The following is a 19,683-nucleotide window of genomic DNA, read 5'->3' as shown; positions in this document are numbered from 1 at the left end:
ACACACACACACACACACACACACACACACACACACACACACACACACACACACACACACACACAAAACAGTGGCATCATAAGTTTATAGGTTAATAGTTGTACACTAAGCTAATAAGCACTGGGGCCTTTATAAGCCTAGCCAAGCATCCCAATTTTATCTTGCACATTTATGTGCCTTTGAGGTTATTTTAAGGGATGTAACCTAGGGGAAGATTTACAGGCTACTTCTGCCCATTAGCGACATTGGTGCTAGATCTGGGGTGCATTTCCCATCCACTGGTCCAGGTTTCACTTGAAGAAGACTAGGGTAGTCCTCTGCCTCAAATAGATGGGAAGTCTGTTTCAGAGAAGTGGACATACGTCTCTATCCAATGTATCCAATTTATGTTGAAAGGAAAAAATCTATCCCTAAATCAAGTAATTCTGATGGTATTCATTTTGTGGATATGCAAAAGGTCCATCAAAGCGGGATCCAAGGATGTTTTGTATGTCAGGCACAGATCACTTCTCAACAGTCTGTAGGAAAAAGAGTACAGAGACAGGGTTTTGAGGTGATCTGCATAGGACATGCTGTTAACATCCTGTATTCTTTTTGTGAGGAACCTGTGCGGATGTTCCAATTGTTGCTTGATCTTGGCCATGTACATACCAAAGGGAGCATTGTACTTAATGATGGACCTGACGATGGCCGAATACAGTGTAACAATGACTTTCTTTGACCTAGGTGCCATGCTCTTGCTATAAGCTGAGAAACAAAAAATGATTTCCTCACTACCTCAGGCACATGCTGGTCAAAAGACAGGTTACTATCTACATGCGTACTCAAATCCCTGACTACTGGTTCTACTCTTAGGGGTTTGCTGTCAGAAAGGTAATTTCTGAGGGTGGCTGACTTCCCAAGGGGTACTATTTAACATTTCTTGGCATTGAGTTTTAAGTCATGGTTTTGGCACCAGTCATTTGTCTGTGTTAGTCCTTCCTGTACGATGTTAGTGTCTTGGGGGATTCTATGACTACTCCTAGTTTGCAATTATCTGCCAACTTTGTCAGTCAGAGGCCCTTACCATTGGCATCTATGTCTGAGAAGTAGATGCCAGAAAGAAGCAGATCCAGCAGAGAACCCTGAGGGACAGTACTAGTGACTGGCCATTTTGTGGAAGTGGTCTCCCTATCCTAACACCCCGGGTAATGTCAAAGAACCAGCTTGCCATCTAGCATGTAACATATGGGTTTATTCCTTGAGTTTGTTCACAATGCCCAAGTGCAGTATTGTATCAAATGCCTTTGCCAGGTTAGGATAGGCAGTATGCACCTTTTCGCCATTATCCATTGCCTTGGTTACCATCTCAAAGAAGTCCACCAAGTTGAGAAGGCATGATCTGCCCTTGATAAAACCAGATTGGTTTAGTCTAATGTTTGAATCTTTTCTATGCTCTTATTAACCATTTTCATGATAATTCTTTCCATATGAGACTAGTCAGACTTCTGGGTCTGTAGTTCCTGGGGTCTGTTGATGGCCAATCCTTGTGCAGAGGGATGACCATTGCAGTTCTCCATTTGAATAGCACAAAGCCTGACTGGAGGCTATGGTTAAACAGTTTCTTCAGTGGACCTGACAGTTTCTTCAGTGATCCTGACATGTCATGTTTAAGGCTATTGAGGGGACAGTGTGTATCTGGGACCTGCTGTTTAGTGAATAGTTGAGGCAGGTTTCTTTGATGGTATTTCCTAGGTGGGGTTGGCTGGGGGAGAGAAGGGGCTAAAATGGAGATGAATTTGTGTACCAGCAGATTTGCTATATATTTTGGCTCCGAGGAGATGGCTTCATTTACAGTCAGTTTTGTACACTGCTGTGTGATGCCTTTTAGGTTCTGAACATAGCCAAAGAAAGCACTGTGGTTGTCGTTTGCCTGGGAGGCTATCTTTGCCTCACATTCGGCTTTAGCAGATATAACTTGCCATCTTAATTACTTATCGAGATTGATGACTGTTTTTATCATGCTGGGCATAGCACTTCCTAATCTTGGCTATGACTTTTTTCTTTGCTTGTAAAATCTGATTACATATGGATTCTACTGAGAAGGTTTGTTTTTTGAGTTCAGGACCTATGTCTGCATACTCAGCTGTCTCTATGCATTTATTGACATGATTCTACAATTATATGTAGGCAGCTGTGTTTTCAGGGCTTGGGGAGGCTTGAAATGTTGGCATATTATCATTTAGTAGAAACAAATTTGCCTTAGAATATTTCCTAAATGTTACAGGGTTAGCCAGGGTCACAGAACTGATTTTTATTATGAAGAGACTGAACTTACCAGAGATGACAGGGTACATCATTCTCCCATATTTGTGAGTACCTGGTTGAGTGTGTCTGCACCCCTAGAAGGCATATGGCCTATCTGGTCCAAGGTGTTTGTTTTTACAAAGTCCTAGAATCTCTCGGCCTGTAAGTTTGGGGTCATGGAAGTATCCCAGTTGATAGTGGAGTAGTTGAAGTCACACATGAATACGGTATTGAACTGAATGATTAGGGCCTCCTGTCAATTCAAGTATGAGTTATGGGTAACTTGGGTCATTGAGGGTGACCTATAGCTTGAAAGGATATGATATGGGACTTTGCCTATGGAGATCTGGACATGGAGAAGCTCAAACACATCAACTTGTTTGATAAATCTTGAGGGGAGTTTGTTACTGACATAGATTGAGACACCTCCAGCTTTGATCACTGCCTGTGCAGTACTGATTATTAAGACATGCACAGTCTGCAGGATTAAACTATAAAATAATACACAACAAACAACAGATGCAGTTATGCACACATACAAAACAGAATAAAATTGCATTGTATAATTTGATAATTATATTTCTGACTGACTAATAAAAGAAAAAAAAAACAAAACTGATGCTGGTCTTGTGTTCCTAAGCTCAGAGTCAAATATTCCCTAATACTATAAGAAGACAGGGGCTGTCCCTAATTTTTATCACTAACTGCCTTTCATATGCTTTTAGCTCTCCTGGTGGCTAACCATTCGAAAAGTTGAGATGCACATGATAAAGTCCTGAAACACAGAGTCAAAATGTATATACCAATTTTGAGAGATGGCCATTCTCAGGCTATTCCCTTTTTGCCATGGTATGGTGATGTCAGAACTGGTATATACAAGTTCAAGGGGGGGGGGTGCACAGAGGGACCTGCTACCATGCAAAAATCAAGTTTAATGGGAGAAGAGCAATGTTTGAGATTTACTCTTCTTCTGCATTTCAGATCTTTTTTTTTTACTCAGTCTGCACACAATCAATGTTATGAGTGCTGACATTTCAATAGGGAACCCCTCTGACGTTATGTATCTTCCATGGTTACTCAAAACTACCCCTTTTTTTAGGGGAACACAGTGCAGTCACACCAGTCTGTGTTGTCCTACTATGTCTTTCTGGGAGTTGTCAAATTGTGTTACAAATGCACGATAATAAATGTTTGTTAACACTGTATGTTGTTTGACAGAGCTTACTTCAGAAAAGGATTTAATTTACCACCAAGGTGAAGGAACAAAGAGTTGATTATATTAAGTAAAACTACATGAGACATAGCCTTTTGCATGAAGAGTGTGTGGGGTTTTGTTTCCAATGGAAGAAAAAAAACTGTTTTAAACCATTTTGAATATTAAGTTCTACACGGGAAAACAACTCAAAGTAAAAGTGAAAAGGTCAGGATAAAATCATAAGTTACACTGAAGAAGGAAATTAATAGCAGAAGCAATTATAAAATAGAAAAAAATATTTATATAAAACAGTTACAATCAAGTCCATTGCAAAACTGTGGCCATGATGCCAGACTGTCTTGACTTCTGCCATTCTATGACATCATTAGCCACAAACTTAACGTAAAAATGTACACTTCAGCAGTTGTCTGCTACTTATTCTACAGCAGGGAAAAGAGTTTAGTTGATTTGGATACTTGCAATTATTTTCTTGTATTTATATACTACCACTTGTGGTTTACATCTCCATTCTAACAGTTATGTTACTGCTATACCTGAAATTGGGTTATGAGAAAAATGAAACATCTATGAAGATTTAGAGAAAGCGTTTGTTTCACCTATGGAACTTTAACATGAATGCAGGCAATTTATGACTGTTGGATTAAGAAATATTTGAAGTTATCAATCATTGCTACTTACTTGTAATAAAACTTCCTGTGAGTGGCTCAGATTGGCCTTCCTCAAAAATGGATGAGATAGCAACTGAGTATTCTGTAAGGGACTGCAGATTTCTGAGAAGGTATGTAGTAACTGGATCAACATCGACCTGTATGGGATGAAACACAAACCAGATTCAGAGCTTCATCATCATCATCATCATCATTTCTCTGTCTGAGTTTAATAACAGCAAATAAATACGAATGACTGTAAGAATTTAACCAGCAATTTGAGGAGTCACTTGACTGACTTATTTGACAATCGCAGGTGATATTAATCATACAGATTCAGGAGGACTCATCAGAAGCTCAACTTACTGAGTCTCTGGACATTAAAACTGGCATTGCCAAAAAATATAAAAGAAGGTATTTGTTGAGGAAATCTTCGCCCTTATGACCTCCTTATTTCTCATAGACTGCATCAGGGTCACATGTACAAGATGTAATGGTTGCTGACAAATAAAATACCTTGACAAAAATGAATGGATAGTTTGACAATTGGTTCACATTTCACAGAATTATAAAAAAAAATTGCACCAAACAAATATATCCATATGTTCTTGGATCAACAAAGGCAATAGAAATTATACAGTTTATAGGACATGCATCAGCGAGTCTAGACAGAATTCCACAATTCAGTGGCATTATAGCAGTTGCAAGTAGCTTGCTAAATGTTGGAGTAGTTTTAACAAACACAATTACCATATAGAAGCAGGAGATACTTCCCTCCATATGTCAACTACATGAGAACAATTGGGAGGTAGAATGGTTACGCCTTAAAGCTAAATCCCCCAATTTCCTGCTAAGTGACGTTTGCCCTAAGGAGGAATGTGTAGACCATAGGACTCTAGGCTATAGCTGACTAAATAAGTGGGAGGTACAATCAATGGTGAACAGTCAGAATTGCAACAAAAAAGAAAAAGGAAATTTACAAAAACTAAAATATCTTAAGTAAACAAAATAATCCAAGAAAAAAAATCTAAGGTGTTAGGCCCTTTGACAACATGTTAATTTTGTTAATGTTCGAGTGTACCAAAAATAGAAGATTTATCAACAGATTAAAATTGGTTGCCGCTAATTGCTGTGTATCTTTAAATGGCCACTGTAACTACATTCAGGACATTAGTGAGGAATTAAGTGCTTAAATCAATGGCATATGATAAGAGAATGTATTTCTTTACAATGCAGATGGATTTGGATCACAAATACATAAGTCAAATATGTTCACTGGCGATGACTTTCATCTAAAAATCTTTATCAAACTAATGTGATCGCAAAGTTAAACATATGTGTTACATTTGTGATCAGCCAAAATAACTACAAACTGTGCTTTTACATGGAGGACTTAGCTATGTCTCAACATACCTAGGGTTACCACCTGTCCCACTTTGCGAGGGACAGTCCCTCTTTGGGCAGTTGTGTCCTGCAAAAAATGTGAAAAAATGGCAAATGTCCTGAGATTGTAGGACAAAATTATTTTCTATATTTTATGTAATAGTCACATAAAACAGTTATTCTGTATCTGAAACACCTAAATGTTATAGGAAACAGAATAAAGAACTAAAATGCTACAAGAATAAACTTTTATTCAGGCAAAAAACTGAAGTTCTGTCCTTTGTACTGGCCGTGGGTATGTTTTGCCCTGCAAAATCTGATGTTTGTAGCACAAATGTCCCACTTTGGGCATTTGGAAAGGTGGCAACCCTAAACATACCCTGAAATTAAATGTACTAAACACAATCACACAACTGCAAAAAAGAGAATAACTTCTACAACTGTTGCAGTTTGACTGTAATATCATTTGACCATTATAACCACGGGTGAAAATTACTAAAAGTAGCGGCACACGGTAAATGCGTAATGTGACAAAACTCAAGGTATCTGATGAGAAAGGTAATCAATTAAGGAGGGTGTAGTCAAAACAGAGATTTCAGGGTTTAGTCTAGCTTAAAAAATCCCCACCTTCTTAAGTAATATGGAAAAGGATGTTTGTTGTTTGGGATGATCTGGAAGGATTCATCATCAAACTGATAATGCAGTATAGTAGATGTGATTAATTGAATGAAGTTTAGCAAGTGATTAAGAATAGAGAGTACATATGCTACAGATATTCTCTTCTTTCTTTCCAGAATTCATATTCTCAGACCAGTGTGATTGTTACTGTGACAAAGGGAAATACTGCCAGCCCAACTAGCTGGAATTTTGTAAATAATTATATGTCATTTGTGAATATTAATATGATTTATACAGAAATGTAACAAAAGGAGATACTGCCAGACCAGCTATCTGGAATTCTGTAAATAATTATATGTCATTTGAATATTAATATGATTTATATAGAAGTGTGACAGAAGGAGATACTGCCAGTCCAGCTATCTGGAATTTTGTAAGTGGTTGTTTGTCATTTGTGAATATCAGCACGATGCAATTGTTTTGTGTTACAACTGCATTAGAACTGTATGTCATATTGTACAGACGTGTGTGGAAGAGATATTTTGTAAAATACTGAGCAGAAATGTATATACACTATTGTAACTGTTTAAATGTATATGTATTTTAACAACGAGGACTGAAGTACAAGAAGTTAACTTCAGAAGAATAGCTGAAAACTTAAAATACTTTATAACCACGTAATAAAATAGATGTTATCTTTCAATATCAGTGTAACAGGAGACAATGTCTAGAACTAGAAGTTTTTTGTATTGTCTTTAAATGTGGAAGAATGTAAATTGTTTTACAACTTCTACCAGTTGCCAAAAGAGCTAAGGTATGTGTATTTTCATAGGTAGATGCTAAAATCAATGGTTGTGAGCCTGCGAACTAATAGTCAGATGACAAGAACTGATGTCATGCTGCCAGCTACCCCAGCACTAATATTTGAAATATTAATTTAAGAAATCTCTGAGAGAGTGACAGGGCATTCTGTACTCTGACTTGGACCCAACAACATCAGATAGAAGATTCACTCACCACACTTGCCTTGCTGTAATAGTAAGTTAACTAGGGTACAGTAATTTCTTTTAGATATAGTCAGGAATAGAGCTGAGCTTAATTTAGATGTTTTCTTTATTTATTTGAGACTGTCCTGCAATTTTGTTTTAAATATTTCCTGAGATTTTGAAATCTGATGTAACTGTGTTTATTTGCTGAGTATTTTCTTGTTCCTTTATTATGTATTATAAAGTGTATTTAAACCTGTCATTGTGGCTGATATCTGTGACACATATTTAAGTTCTGGGAGTACTTGCATATTTATTTGGTGACACTGTGGGCCCCTCCTAATAGCCTTGCTCTTGGTCAAACTACCATTTGGATTAATAGTAACATTACACAGTAAGATTGGACCCCTTTTGTTAAGGTCCACAAAGTAGCTGATAAAGAGTGGGTGGTGGCAGTAATAACTAACTTAAATTCCGGTTAAAAGGGGGCATAGCTAGTGAACCTGTGCCAGCCTTTCCCAGGGGTGTGTGTGTGTGTGTGTGTGTGTGTGTGTGTGTGTGTGTGTGTGTGTGTGTGTGTGTGTGTGTGTGTGCGCGCGTTTATGTATAAATCAAATCTCAAAGAGTATGTGCGTCAGCTACTTGGGCAGAGACATGAAGAGATCTCAACTGTATAGCTGTGCCAGTGGGGAGTCTTATTGGGGATCTGGAGAAAGATGAAGAAACCAGCCCCAGACTGGCTGTGATCTCTGTGTGCTCTTAAGAGAAACTGCACTTTACTGTGTGTGTGTGTGTACTTGTCATCCTCCCAGTGTGTACGTCCCCCACTGTTGCCAGTGGTGAGGATTGAGGCTCATTGATTACTGGGACAGTGGTGAGGCATCACAGTTGTAGAAAACCTGCAAAACTGCTTCAGCTTTTTTTTTTTTTTTTTTGGAATTTTAACTTCCTTCTGCATTTTTATACCTTACAGTATGTGTTACATTTAGTGGAAACTGTCCCTTTCTGTCTGGCATACTATTTATCTATTAGCACTTATTTGCGTTTCAGAGGAATTTGATTTTTCTGAAAATAGGAATTTTTTGTGTTATATCCACCAAGATGCATCACATAAACTATAACATGCATATTGTTTAGTAATCACACTAAAAACTAACACATAGTATTTCTGAATGCATATATTAACTAGAATGCATTTTATATAGAGATTGTGTTGAAACCAAGACAGTCAAACTATGAAAAAACAAATAAAAGCAGGGCTCCTTGACGAAACGCTCTTTAATTCTTGAAGTGCGATAACTACAATACACTTTTCGTTGGGGACAACCCCAACTTCATCAGAAGGTAAAAAAGTCAATCAACCATAACACAATAACCTGAGCAATATATACACACTCTATAAAATACTGAACACACCCTTCCTAAATCCTAATTAAATAATTGGTGTGTTTCAAGGGATCGGTTTACTAAAAACAAGTTTCCTGATGGGAAAAACTTAAAAAGTTTCAGAAATATGTAACTTTAAAAGGGTGCCCAACACTAAAGCACATTTGTACTTGTGGAAAAGTAAAAATAACAAGGTAAAATAGTGAAAAATAAACGTAACATAGATCTTAATGAAAGACCTGTTTTTACGTATTAAACCACACACCAGTGCTTAAAAATTGTAGGTAATATACATATATGTGTATCTAAATTCACAACTTTATCTAACGTTTAAGGCAGTAACTGAAACAATAGATGGAAAAAAGTGGAACAAGTCCTGTATAAAAAGTTAAGACCAGGGTTTTATGTTGTTTGCAGTGTCAACTGGTCACCTAGGCATACCTAACATTCATAGTTACAGTTACCTGGTTTCAAATAATAGCATTAACCTACTATTATACTGTAAGGAAAAGCCTAGTACATTCAATTTGCTCTAAAATTATTTTGAATTGAGCGGTGTAACCTGTCAGCATTAAGTAACTGTTTGATTCATAATTTCCTGCGTTCATATCGCCTTTTACCTACACTTAGTATGTTGTAAAATACTATCAAAAAAATCCTAGATGTAAGATAGGTGAAGTATGTATGTATACACACAGTAGTCAATCGATGGGTTGAGGTAGTTTTAAAAGTCTATCTCTCAAGATTTTTTAATCTCAAAATACAAGCTATTGAGGTTGATTCATTAATTCCCGGCCACTGGTTGGCGTTTGTCCTGAGCTGCCAAACCAGTTCCTTTCTCTCCAGCTTTAAGGAATCATAACCCCCCCTAGGGTCTCTAACTTGTTGATCTATAACCCTAAATTTAAACTCATGGTCTAGATGTTCATTGTGGTGTCTAGTTAGTGCATTAACTTGGTTGTTGTTCCTGATGTTATATATGTGTTCATAGACCCTTTCTTTAAGCTTTCTATCGGTTTTACCGATGTAGAAAGCAGGGCATTGGACACACTTTGCTAGGTACACCACTTGTTTGCTGTTGCAGTTAGCCTTGAAGTTTATTTTATAGCTCGAATCACCTATTTGAAAGTCACGGCCCTCATCCACAAATTGGCAATATTTGCACATATTGCACTTAAACATACCCTTTTTGGTTCTGTGTTGTTGCCTATCATTTTCCAATAGTTGTTTTAAGTTACTCCCCCGTTTGTAAGTTATTAGGGACCTGTCTGGTAGTACCATTCGATATTTTCCGTCACTTAACAATAGGTCCCAGTTCTTTAACAATATTCTGTATAAGTCGTGGGAATCCATATTGAAAGTGCTACAAAATCTCCATGAGAAACTCATCATATCGCCTACGTTATTGGGTAGGAACAACGACATGCAGATTGACACTACAGCACAGAACAGTAGGGTAGGCGATATGACGAGTTTCTCATGGGGAAATATGTGCAAATATTGCCAATTTGTGGATGAGGGCCATGACTTTCAAATAGGTGATTCGAGCTATAAAATAAACTTCAAGGCTAACTGCAACAGCACACAAGTGGTGTACCTAGCAAAGTGTGTCCAATGCCCTGCTTTCTACATCGGTAAAACCGATAGAAAGCTTAAAGAAAGGGTCTATGAACACATATATAACATCAGGAACAACAACCAAGTTAATGCACTAGCTAGACACCACAATGAACATCTAGACCATGAGTTTAAATTTAGGGTTATAGATCAACAAGTTAGAGACCCTAGGGGGGGGTTATGATTCCTTAAAGCTGGAGAGAAAGGAACTGGTTTGGCAGCTCAGGACAAATGCCAACCAGTGGCCGGGAATTAATGAATCAACCTCAATAGCTTGTATTTTGAGATTAAAAAATCTTGAGAGATAGACTTTTAAAACTACCTCAACCCATCGATTGACTACTGTGTGTATACATACATACTTCACCTGTCTTACATCTAGGATTTTTTTGATAGTATTTTACAGCATACTAAGTGTAGGTAAAAGGCGATATGAATGCAGGAAATTATGAATCAAACAGTTACTTAATGCTGACAGGTTACACCGCTCAATTCAAAATAATTTTAGAGCAAATTGAATGTACTAGGCTTTTCCTTACAGTATAATAGTAGGTTAATGCTATTATTTAAAACCAGCTAACTGTAACTATGAATGTTAGGTATGCCTAGGTGACCAGTTGACACTGCAAACAACATGAAACCCTGGTCTTAACTTTTTATACAGGACTTGTTCCATTTTTTTCCATCTATTGTTTCAGTTACTGCCTTAAACGTTAGATAAAGTTGTGAATTTAGATACACATATATGTATATTACCTACAATTTTTAAGCACTGGTGTGTGGTTTAATACGTAAAAACAGGTCTTTCATTAAGATCTATGTTACGTTTATTTTTCACTATTTTACCTTGTTATTTTTACTTTTCCACAACTACAAATGTGCTTTAGTGTTGGGCACCCTTTTAAAGTTACATATTTCTGAAACTTTTTAAGTATTTCCCATCAGGAAACTTGTTTTTAGTAAACCGATCCCTTGAAACACACCAATTATTTAATTAGGATTTAGGAAGGGTGTGTTCAGTATTTTATAGAGTGTGTATATATTGCTCAGGTTACTGTGTTATGGTTGATTGACTTTTTTACCTTCTGATGAAGTTGGGTTTGTCCCCAACGAAAAATGTACTGTAATTATCGCACTTCAAGAATTAAAGAGCGTTTCGTCAAGGAGCCCTGCTTTTATTTGTTTTTTTTTATATAGAGATTGAACAGCCTACCTCATTAGTAAAGCTTCCATCACTATTTGCATATGAAATATGATAGCCTTTCAGTTTTTTCGAGGCTGCATCCCATGTGACTCTGGCACTACTGTGCTCAACATTAGAAAACCTCATATTCTGTGGTGGAGTCAAAGGTACTAGAAAAAAAAGGATAAGAATCAAAAACAAGAGTTAGTTCTATTAAAAAGCAATGTACCATTAACAAGATACAGCAAACCTGGTTAAAGTAACATTCAAATGGTGTACAGTAATCCAGTTTAAAATGTAAATACTTCTTTCAACTTGTGTTAAAACGATTATTAAAAGTATCAGATTTAATGAGGAAGAGTGGACTACTGACTTAAAACAACACATTATATAAAATCTACAAATGGGTTTGCTTTATTGGCCTGAATATATCCATAAAGACTTGAAAGGTAAGAAGTCACTGGCATTCAGAAGCCATATAGCTGAAACACTTAATGTCCTTAAGGGGTTATTTGCTTATATCCTATCGGCCTCTATTTCAGGAGGTTTAAGGTATCACAGAGTAAAAACTCTAGCTTGGCTATTTTTTCTTGTGATATATGTGCACATACACGTGTATATATATATATATATATATATATATATATATATATATATATATATATATATATATACATATATATATATATATATATATATATATATATATATATATATATATATATGTGTGTGTGTGTGTGTGTGTGTGTGTGTGTGTGTGTGTGTGTGTGTGTGTATATATATATATATATATATATATATATGTGTGTGTGTGTGTGTGTGTGTGTGTGTGTGTGTATATATATATATATATATATATGTGTGTGTGTGTGTGTGTGTGTGTGTGTGTGTGTGTGTGTGTGTGTGTGTGTGTGTGTGTATATATATATATATATATATATGTGTGTGTGTGTGTGTGTGTGTGTGTGTGTGTGTGTGTGTGTGTGTGTGTGTGTATATATATATATATATATATATATATGTGTGTGTGTGTGTGTGTGTGTGTGTGTGTGTGTGTGTGTGTGTGTGTGTGTGTGTGTGTGTGTGTGTGTGTGTGTGTGTATATATATATATATATATATATATATATATATGTCATCACATGTTATGTTACTTTACTGTAGCTGTTCATACAAAGAAAATAAATTCTGTTCAGTGAATGCAAACATCGTCATTCATATATGGTGCCCCCCATAATATGTAAAGAATTTTTAAGGTTGTTTAATATTGCACTAAATGTGTTTTGCTCTTATATCTGTGTCATCTTCCTTCATCTTTGGCTTCTCTTGTGGCTTCTGGTAATCAGCATGAACAAAGGAATGAAATTATCTTGGTATTATTCATGTAATTTGTACAACATATAATGTATACATCATGTGCAGGATTTCAGGATGCCACTTTACCAAAGTCTTGCACAGCAATAGTTTGTGATCATTGGACTGTACTACAGAATCATGTTGAAAGAGATCAGTGCCAATCCAAAACAATAAAGCTTTCTGGAAGTATTAAGCTATAGGTTTTAATTCTTATACACATACCTCCAAAAAAAATACAAGGCTTGATCCCACACATAATGCCATGCCATCTGCAGTTAAGTATATAAAAATATGCAATTGATGTAATTTGATGCCACAATATACTATTTCCAAACTGGAAAGTCATAATTTAAGACTTTTTCCATGATTTATTCCTGATTTTGCAAACATTGGTTATGTCTTGGCTGTTGTTGCCCAGCCTGGTGAAACTATGCTTCAGGAATAGTGAATGTATACAATAATTATTGCACTATGTATATATATATATATATATATATATATATATATATATATATATATATATATATATATATATATATATATATATATATATATCACAATAAGTCATTTTTTCTATACCCAGATCATGCTTTTTCTTCATCTGAGTAAAGTTTATCACTCATAGGTTCATAGGTAGGTACTAGGCTATCTTGCTGAAGTCATTTATAAGCTTAGCTAGAATGTTTTGGCCTTCGCCGCCCCCTTAGATTTGTTCCTTGTGCCTCTGTCCAACAGAGCCACTGAAGTGATCCCTGGGGTAAATTTTCTGTTTCCCATCCACTCGTCAAGGTTTCTCTTGAAAAGTGTTAGCGAGGATCCCTGCCTAACGTAGATTGGAATTTTGTTCCAAAGCATAGGAAGTCTCTGGGACAGGAATCTATCCCTCCAGCATGCTCTATTTATTGTTGTGGTGAGGTTTAGATCCCTAGAGCATGTGGCTCGAGGGGATAAGCTTTTCTTTAGGTGGAGCATGTCCATCAATTCTAGGTTGGACATGGCCTTGTATGTCAGGCAGAGATCACCTCTGAGTAGGCGGTATGCAACCGAGTACAGCTGGAGTTTCTTCAGTCGAGCTGCATAGGGCATCTGTTTGAGGCCAGTGATCCTCTTGGTGAGGTACTTCTGTGGTCTTTCCAGCTGTTGCAGGTGTCTTGTAAGGTACATCCCAAATGGGGCGTTGTACTCTATGATGGGTCTGATGAGTGATCAGTAGAGGGGCACAATGACCTCTTTGGATCTGGGTGCAAACCCGATAAGGTGGGCCACATAGAAGTTTTTTCTAACTACTTTGGCAATGTGATTATCAAAGGTGAGATTACTATCTACTTGGGTCCCCAGATCCCTTACTACGTCTTCCATATTTAGGGGACTACCACCTATGTCGTAGTTTGTGGGTACTTTGTTTTTTCCAAAGGGGATGACTATGCATTTTTTGGCATTTAGCTTGAGGCCATGATTTTGACACCAGGTATCTGTCTCAGTGAGACCCTTTTGGAAGATGTCTGTGTCAGGCGCAGAGTCAATTATAGCCCCTAGTTTGCAGTCGTCTGCGAACTTGGTCAGTCATAGCCCTTCTGTGCTTGCCTGTACCTCTGAGAAGTATATGCCGAACAGAAAGGTTCCTAGGACTGAGCCCTGGGGAACATCACTTGTAACTGGTTTAGAGTCAGACCTAGCTCCCACAACTCTTACCATGTGGGTTCTGTCTGTGAGCCAGTTGGCAACCCATCTTGTGACATAGGGGTTTATGTTCAGGCTGGTGAGCTTGTCTATAATACCAAAATGGGGAGTGGTGTCGAAGGCCTTTGCGAGGTCTAAGTAGGCTGTGTGTACCACCTTTCTGTCATCTACAGCCTTGGTAACTGTCTCAAAGAAGTCCACCAGGTTTAAGAGGCATGATTTGCCCTTAACAAAGCCTAACTGGGTAGGGTCCAGTGTTTGTAGGTTCCCAATGTCTCTGTTAATGAGTTCCATGATGATGCGCTCCATAGCCTTGCAAACCAAGCTAGTTAGGCTTATAGGGTGATAGTTCCCAGGGTCTGTTGTGGCTCCACCTTTGTGGAGCAGAATAACCATTGCTGTGTGCCACTCTATGGGTATGTAACCTGTAGAGAGGTTGAGCCTGAACAGTGTGTTTAGGTGAGGGGTTAGTTTGTCTTTGAGCTTGTGTAGGACACAGCCTGGGACACTGTCCGGTTCCATTGATCCTGTGTTTTTGGCTTTGGAGAGGGATGTTTTAACCTGAGTGTCTGTGATTTCAGGGGCTCTACATTCTTCTGGTATGGTTATGGGCCCTTTTGGGGGTGAGAGGGGGTGAAGTTTGCGCTGAACCAGGATGTTGGCGATATCGGTCTGTTCAGTGTATTTTGTACCATTCTGCACTAACTCCGAGCATATCTGAGCATTGCCACTTAGATTCTTGAAATAGCTAAAGAATGCCTTGTGGTTATCTTTGGAGTCCTTGGCAATTTTTCTTTCAAAGCTCACCTTGGATGATTTTATGAGGGATCGTAGTTTCATGCTGATACTGATCAGGGATGTCTTCCCTTCTTGGGATTTTACTTTTTTATGTACTAGTTTCCTCCTTCTATTGTATAGCTTTTTTATGGCAGGGGTCCACCAGACTGGTTTCCTTTTCTTGGAGGAGTGAGTCTTGGTTTTGCTCGGGATAGCACGATCCATGCATTCTTTTAGGTGCTTGTAGAATGCATTAGTAAAGGATTTTGCAGCTTGGACAGCATTATCCTTTAGCATGGGGGCTTTGAAACTTACCACCTCAGTCTTAAGTAACGTGAAGTTTGCTTTTGAAATGTTTTTCATGGTGGTTTCCTTGTCCAGGGGTGAGGGCAGAATGTGGATATCCAAAGTGATTAGTTTATGGTCAGATCTAACAAGCGAGGGGTTGACATCCAGTGTGGAGCACCGGTCGCCCATATTGAAGATGACCAAGTCCAATATGTTGTCACCTCTGGTGGGAGTGTTGACCAGTTGATCCAGGGTGTTTGACTTTATAAAGTCTAGGAAATGTTGGGCAAGGGAGTTAGTACTTGAGTAGTTCTCCCAGTCAATGTTTGGGCAATTGAAATCACCCAATATCAGGGTGTTTGGTAGGACCTTTATATTTTCCAGTGTTTCCAGAAATGTGGAATGGGGGTCCTGGGACATGGTGGGTGATCTGTAGCAAGCTACAATTTGAATTGTGATTTTGCCCGTTGTTAGTTGCACGTGGATGATCTATGAAGCATCGTGCTGTGCCACTAACCTGGAGGTGTGGGTATCCTTGATGAATATGGATCCGCCCCCGCCTTTGGTATTTCAATCCGGGTTCTGTGGCCAAAATGTATGGTATGAGTTGTAGCCTGGTAGTGCTGGGGTGCTCTTTGGAGCCTTAAACCAGGTTTCTGTTACTGCACATATATCGAGTTTTTCCATACTGAGGAGTGCCTCGAGTGTATGCATTTTGAGGTTTAGACTTCTGGCATTGAGTATCATTACCCTCAGTTTTTTGTTACTTCTGCTATTTATGGTGGTGGGTTTGTCTTTTAAGCCGCGCCTAAAAAGGCACTATGGGGGGGTTTCAAGAGCCTTGGCCAGTATTCGAAGGCCTAAGGGTGACAGGTGCAAGCAGTCTCTAGCGAAGCAGCGTGGCTTGTCGAGCATGTCATCCCAGGTGGACAGACACTAGTTCCCCTTTGAATGACACCAGAAACTTAGCCAATTGTTGAAATTGATAATTTTTTCCTTATACCATGGTATCATTCTTGGTGAGGGCAGGATGCTACTCAGGGTCAGGGTCACACCGGTCTGGGCTACGTGATCAGAGAGCTCTTCCATGCCTCTTTTCATGTAGTCCAGGGAGGTACGGCTCAGGTCATTCACACCAGCATGGACAATGACAGAGTTGTATTTGTACTTGTTCTGGAGTGACCTGAGTGCTTGTGTTATGTGGCGGATCCTGGCACCCGACAGGCAGCTAACAGTAACCTTCTCCTTATTCACCCTAGTGAGTGGGATGTCAGTGTGCCTGACTATAGCATCACCTATTACTAGTATGTTGGGTATGTTATTTTGCCTTAAGGGCTGTGATTGCATGGCACACAGGTTTTGTGAAGTATGTGTTTCATGGTTTGTGATGGGGGGGTGGAGGTTGTGTGGATGTCTGCTTTGGAGGTCTCTGTTGCTTTTGAAGATTTTTATTTGGAGCCTCTGAGTATGTTTTTGTGTATTTATGTGTGTTTTTTGCCAGTGCTGGATTAATGGGTCTATGTGGGACTGGTGGTGTGATGCAAGTATTTCCATTCTCCTCTTGACTGTCTGATCCAGCCTTGGGTTGAGAGAGCTTAGCCTCCAGTTTGGCTGTATAATTGCATCTCTCACATGTATTAGTGTTTGGTGGTAGGATGAGAGGGTTGTCTGTGTACATGAGGCAGTCGTAACATTGCCTCAAAATGCCCAGATTCACCAGTTGGACTGGAGAGTACGCCTGAAACTGCCCTTTGGACATGCCTGGATAGGATCAGTGAACTGTTTTGCTGAATGGCTGGTAAGGTCGAATAGAGAGCATTGGCCTTCTGTACAGTATAGGAGGGTCTAGTGCTAGGGTTTATAAGTACTTGCTATGAGTTTTAAGCAAGTGCCGGGCTGAGAAATGAATGGCTTGAGCGCTTAAGTTGAAAGTTTGTCTAGTTCCAAGGGAAAAATTGAAGAGGAGACTTTGTGGAGCCAGGAATAGTTATACCCTAGCTAACCGGCGCTGCCCGGTGCACAAAACCGGGCAAATGTGGTATTTATAGCAGGGAACTGAAAGAGATACAAATTAGCCCAAAATGGCCAATAAACTACTAATTTCTAGGCTGAAACCACTCCTCCAGGGACAGATAGGCTGCTCAACACTCCCCTCTCTCACAGGTGAACAGAGAAACTTCCTTCTATCCAAGTAAGGTATGGGCAAACATAGAGATTTGTAACACAGCCCTGAATTCAGCACTTAACATGAAAATTGGACTATACTAGCTTAGAAAGATGGGAAACAAGTATATATTTTTTTCAGAAAATAAAGCAGATGCAATCAAAAAACACTTTAAATGCACAGAAAATGATACTTATTGTTATATATCTTAGATCAGAGTTGTAGTCAATGCCCCCAGTAATAAAGTAGGAAGAAACACAAATCCAGTAAAAGCAGATGAATAAAGTGCAATATATATATATATATATATATATGCAGATGAATATTGTGCTAAAATGTTTCTTCTTCTCTCTGTATTAGGTAGAATGAGCTAAAGATACTAGACTGGGAGGTGTGTCACAGATCAAATATACAGTAGGGACGGGCAATTGCAAAGCCACCAAGTATAAAAAGAAGACACCACCTGCACATATTCACTATTTTCCAGCACAATAATTCCCCCAAGTCTAATTTTTTCTGTATTTTGCTGGCAGCTAAGGTGTCCTTCTGCTGCTCAGATCCCATTATTTAGTTATTCCATTATATTATCATTCAATTGGTTTGCACCCATTTCTTGTGAGGAATGCAGCCATAATCCACATGTCGGATGGTGAACATAATGGCTACTGGCTTTGTTCCATTCTAACACAGTTTCTTGATTTATGAAGATGTTTACTAGTAGCCACAGTTTATAGTGTGCTGAGCCAGTTTTCTGCCAGTTTTAAACACATCAGGCTTGACTCTTTCTAAGGTACAAGTACTGCGTTAGCTGGTGTAATTAATATAATGCAGAAGAAGCATTCTGATTAATGCACAATGACCAACAATATAATGTAAATTCTTAGCACACCTTAAAAGGGCGTTTATTATTGTTACTTATCAATGGTAACATAGGAAAGTAAACCTATAGAAGGTGACGTAGTAAAGTAAACCTATAGAATACATACGTGTCATTTCCTGCCCCGTAAGTGGATCGCTAGCTTCTTCCCCATACATGGAATAGATTGTAACCGTGTACTCTGTGTTTGGCAACAGTCCTTCCAATTCAATATCTGTTATTGATTCTGGTACTTTGACCTAAAAAAAAATTTAGTGAAATGTAGATTGTCTTAATGGCACATTTTCTCACAATATTAGATTAACTTACAATACTTATTATTTTAAATGTATGCTCTTGAAATTCTGATGTATATTTAGATAAACTCATACTGTAAGCCAAAATGTCCATGTAAAGATGTACACACTGGCATTTCTTTCTAAAATTTATTGTGCAGAATATGAAAAGGAAGTATGGTGTACTTTTTCTCATGTAAAACATCTTAGCCTTGGAGAAAAATCCTGAATGTTAATCTTACATTCACCATAAGACCCAATTATCTAAATAACTTCCTGAGGCATGTGAATTTTTTAAAGCTTTCAGATAATAACAAGTATTTTAGATGTAAACTAAAGTTCCATGTTTACTCAGAAATTATATAATTCCTGCTTTTGACATTTTCTACTTGACTTTCCTTTGTAAAAAAAAAATCTAAATTTATTTTTCACTAAATGCATGATTTTTTTTCAGGAAAGAGAATATAGAATAGTTGTATTTATTTATTTTTACACAAATCAGAAGGCTGGACATTAAATGTTTCTTTAGTTTGATATACAACTATCTGAAGTCTCTTGCTTAGGCTAGACTTCCTTGCTCGTAAATTCTTGAAAATTCCTTATTCTACACAAAGTAACTTGATATCTCAAAATAAGTGTTTTTAATAGGCCAGCCCTCCACCCCCTCCCCATAGGAGACAAGTCCCCTAAACCTCCACAGCTTACATATACCAATTCCATAGTTGCATGGACAAGACTGGGAGTTATGAAACAGATTTATGTGAATGCCACTGCAGTAAAAACACAAGGAAACCTTATACACTCGTAGTGACAGTGTGACAGTCAAACCAACCTAATTATTTTCTGAAACCTTAAGGTCAAAATTAAGATTGCTATCTGTAGAAAGAAAGGCAGAAAGAAGCAAAAAACAAGTCAGTCTACTTTGTTCATGAGCCAACACAAAAT

The 19,683-nt window shown here is 38.1% G+C and overlaps 1 protein-coding gene across 2 annotated transcripts in view; it reads right to left on the bottom strand.

Annotated features, from left to right (window-relative positions):
• The window catches only part of COL14A1 (collagen type XIV alpha 1 chain), a gene marked incomplete at its 3' end in the record, with an annotated part of 1,869,522 nt that overhangs the window by 1,136,112 nt on the left and 713,727 nt on the right, over positions 1 to 19,683 (bottom strand). For both annotated transcript variants that reach the window (XM_044066920.1, XM_044066919.1), the window contains 3 exon segments: positions 4,181 to 4,307; positions 11,353 to 11,492; positions 18,573 to 18,702. In XM_044066920.1, coding sequence (XP_043922855.1) covers positions 4,181 to 4,307; positions 11,353 to 11,492; positions 18,573 to 18,702 — 397 coding nt within the window.

Source organism: Protopterus annectens, chromosome 3.part1 (genome assembly GCF_019279795.1).
Source record: "Protopterus annectens isolate FY-2018-M chromosome 3.part1, PAN1.0, whole genome shotgun sequence".
Taxonomy (NCBI): domain Eukaryota; kingdom Metazoa; phylum Chordata; order Ceratodontiformes; family Protopteridae; genus Protopterus; species Protopterus annectens.
Note: the sequence above shows the minus strand (reverse complement) of the source record. Positions and strands in the feature narration are given on the sequence as shown.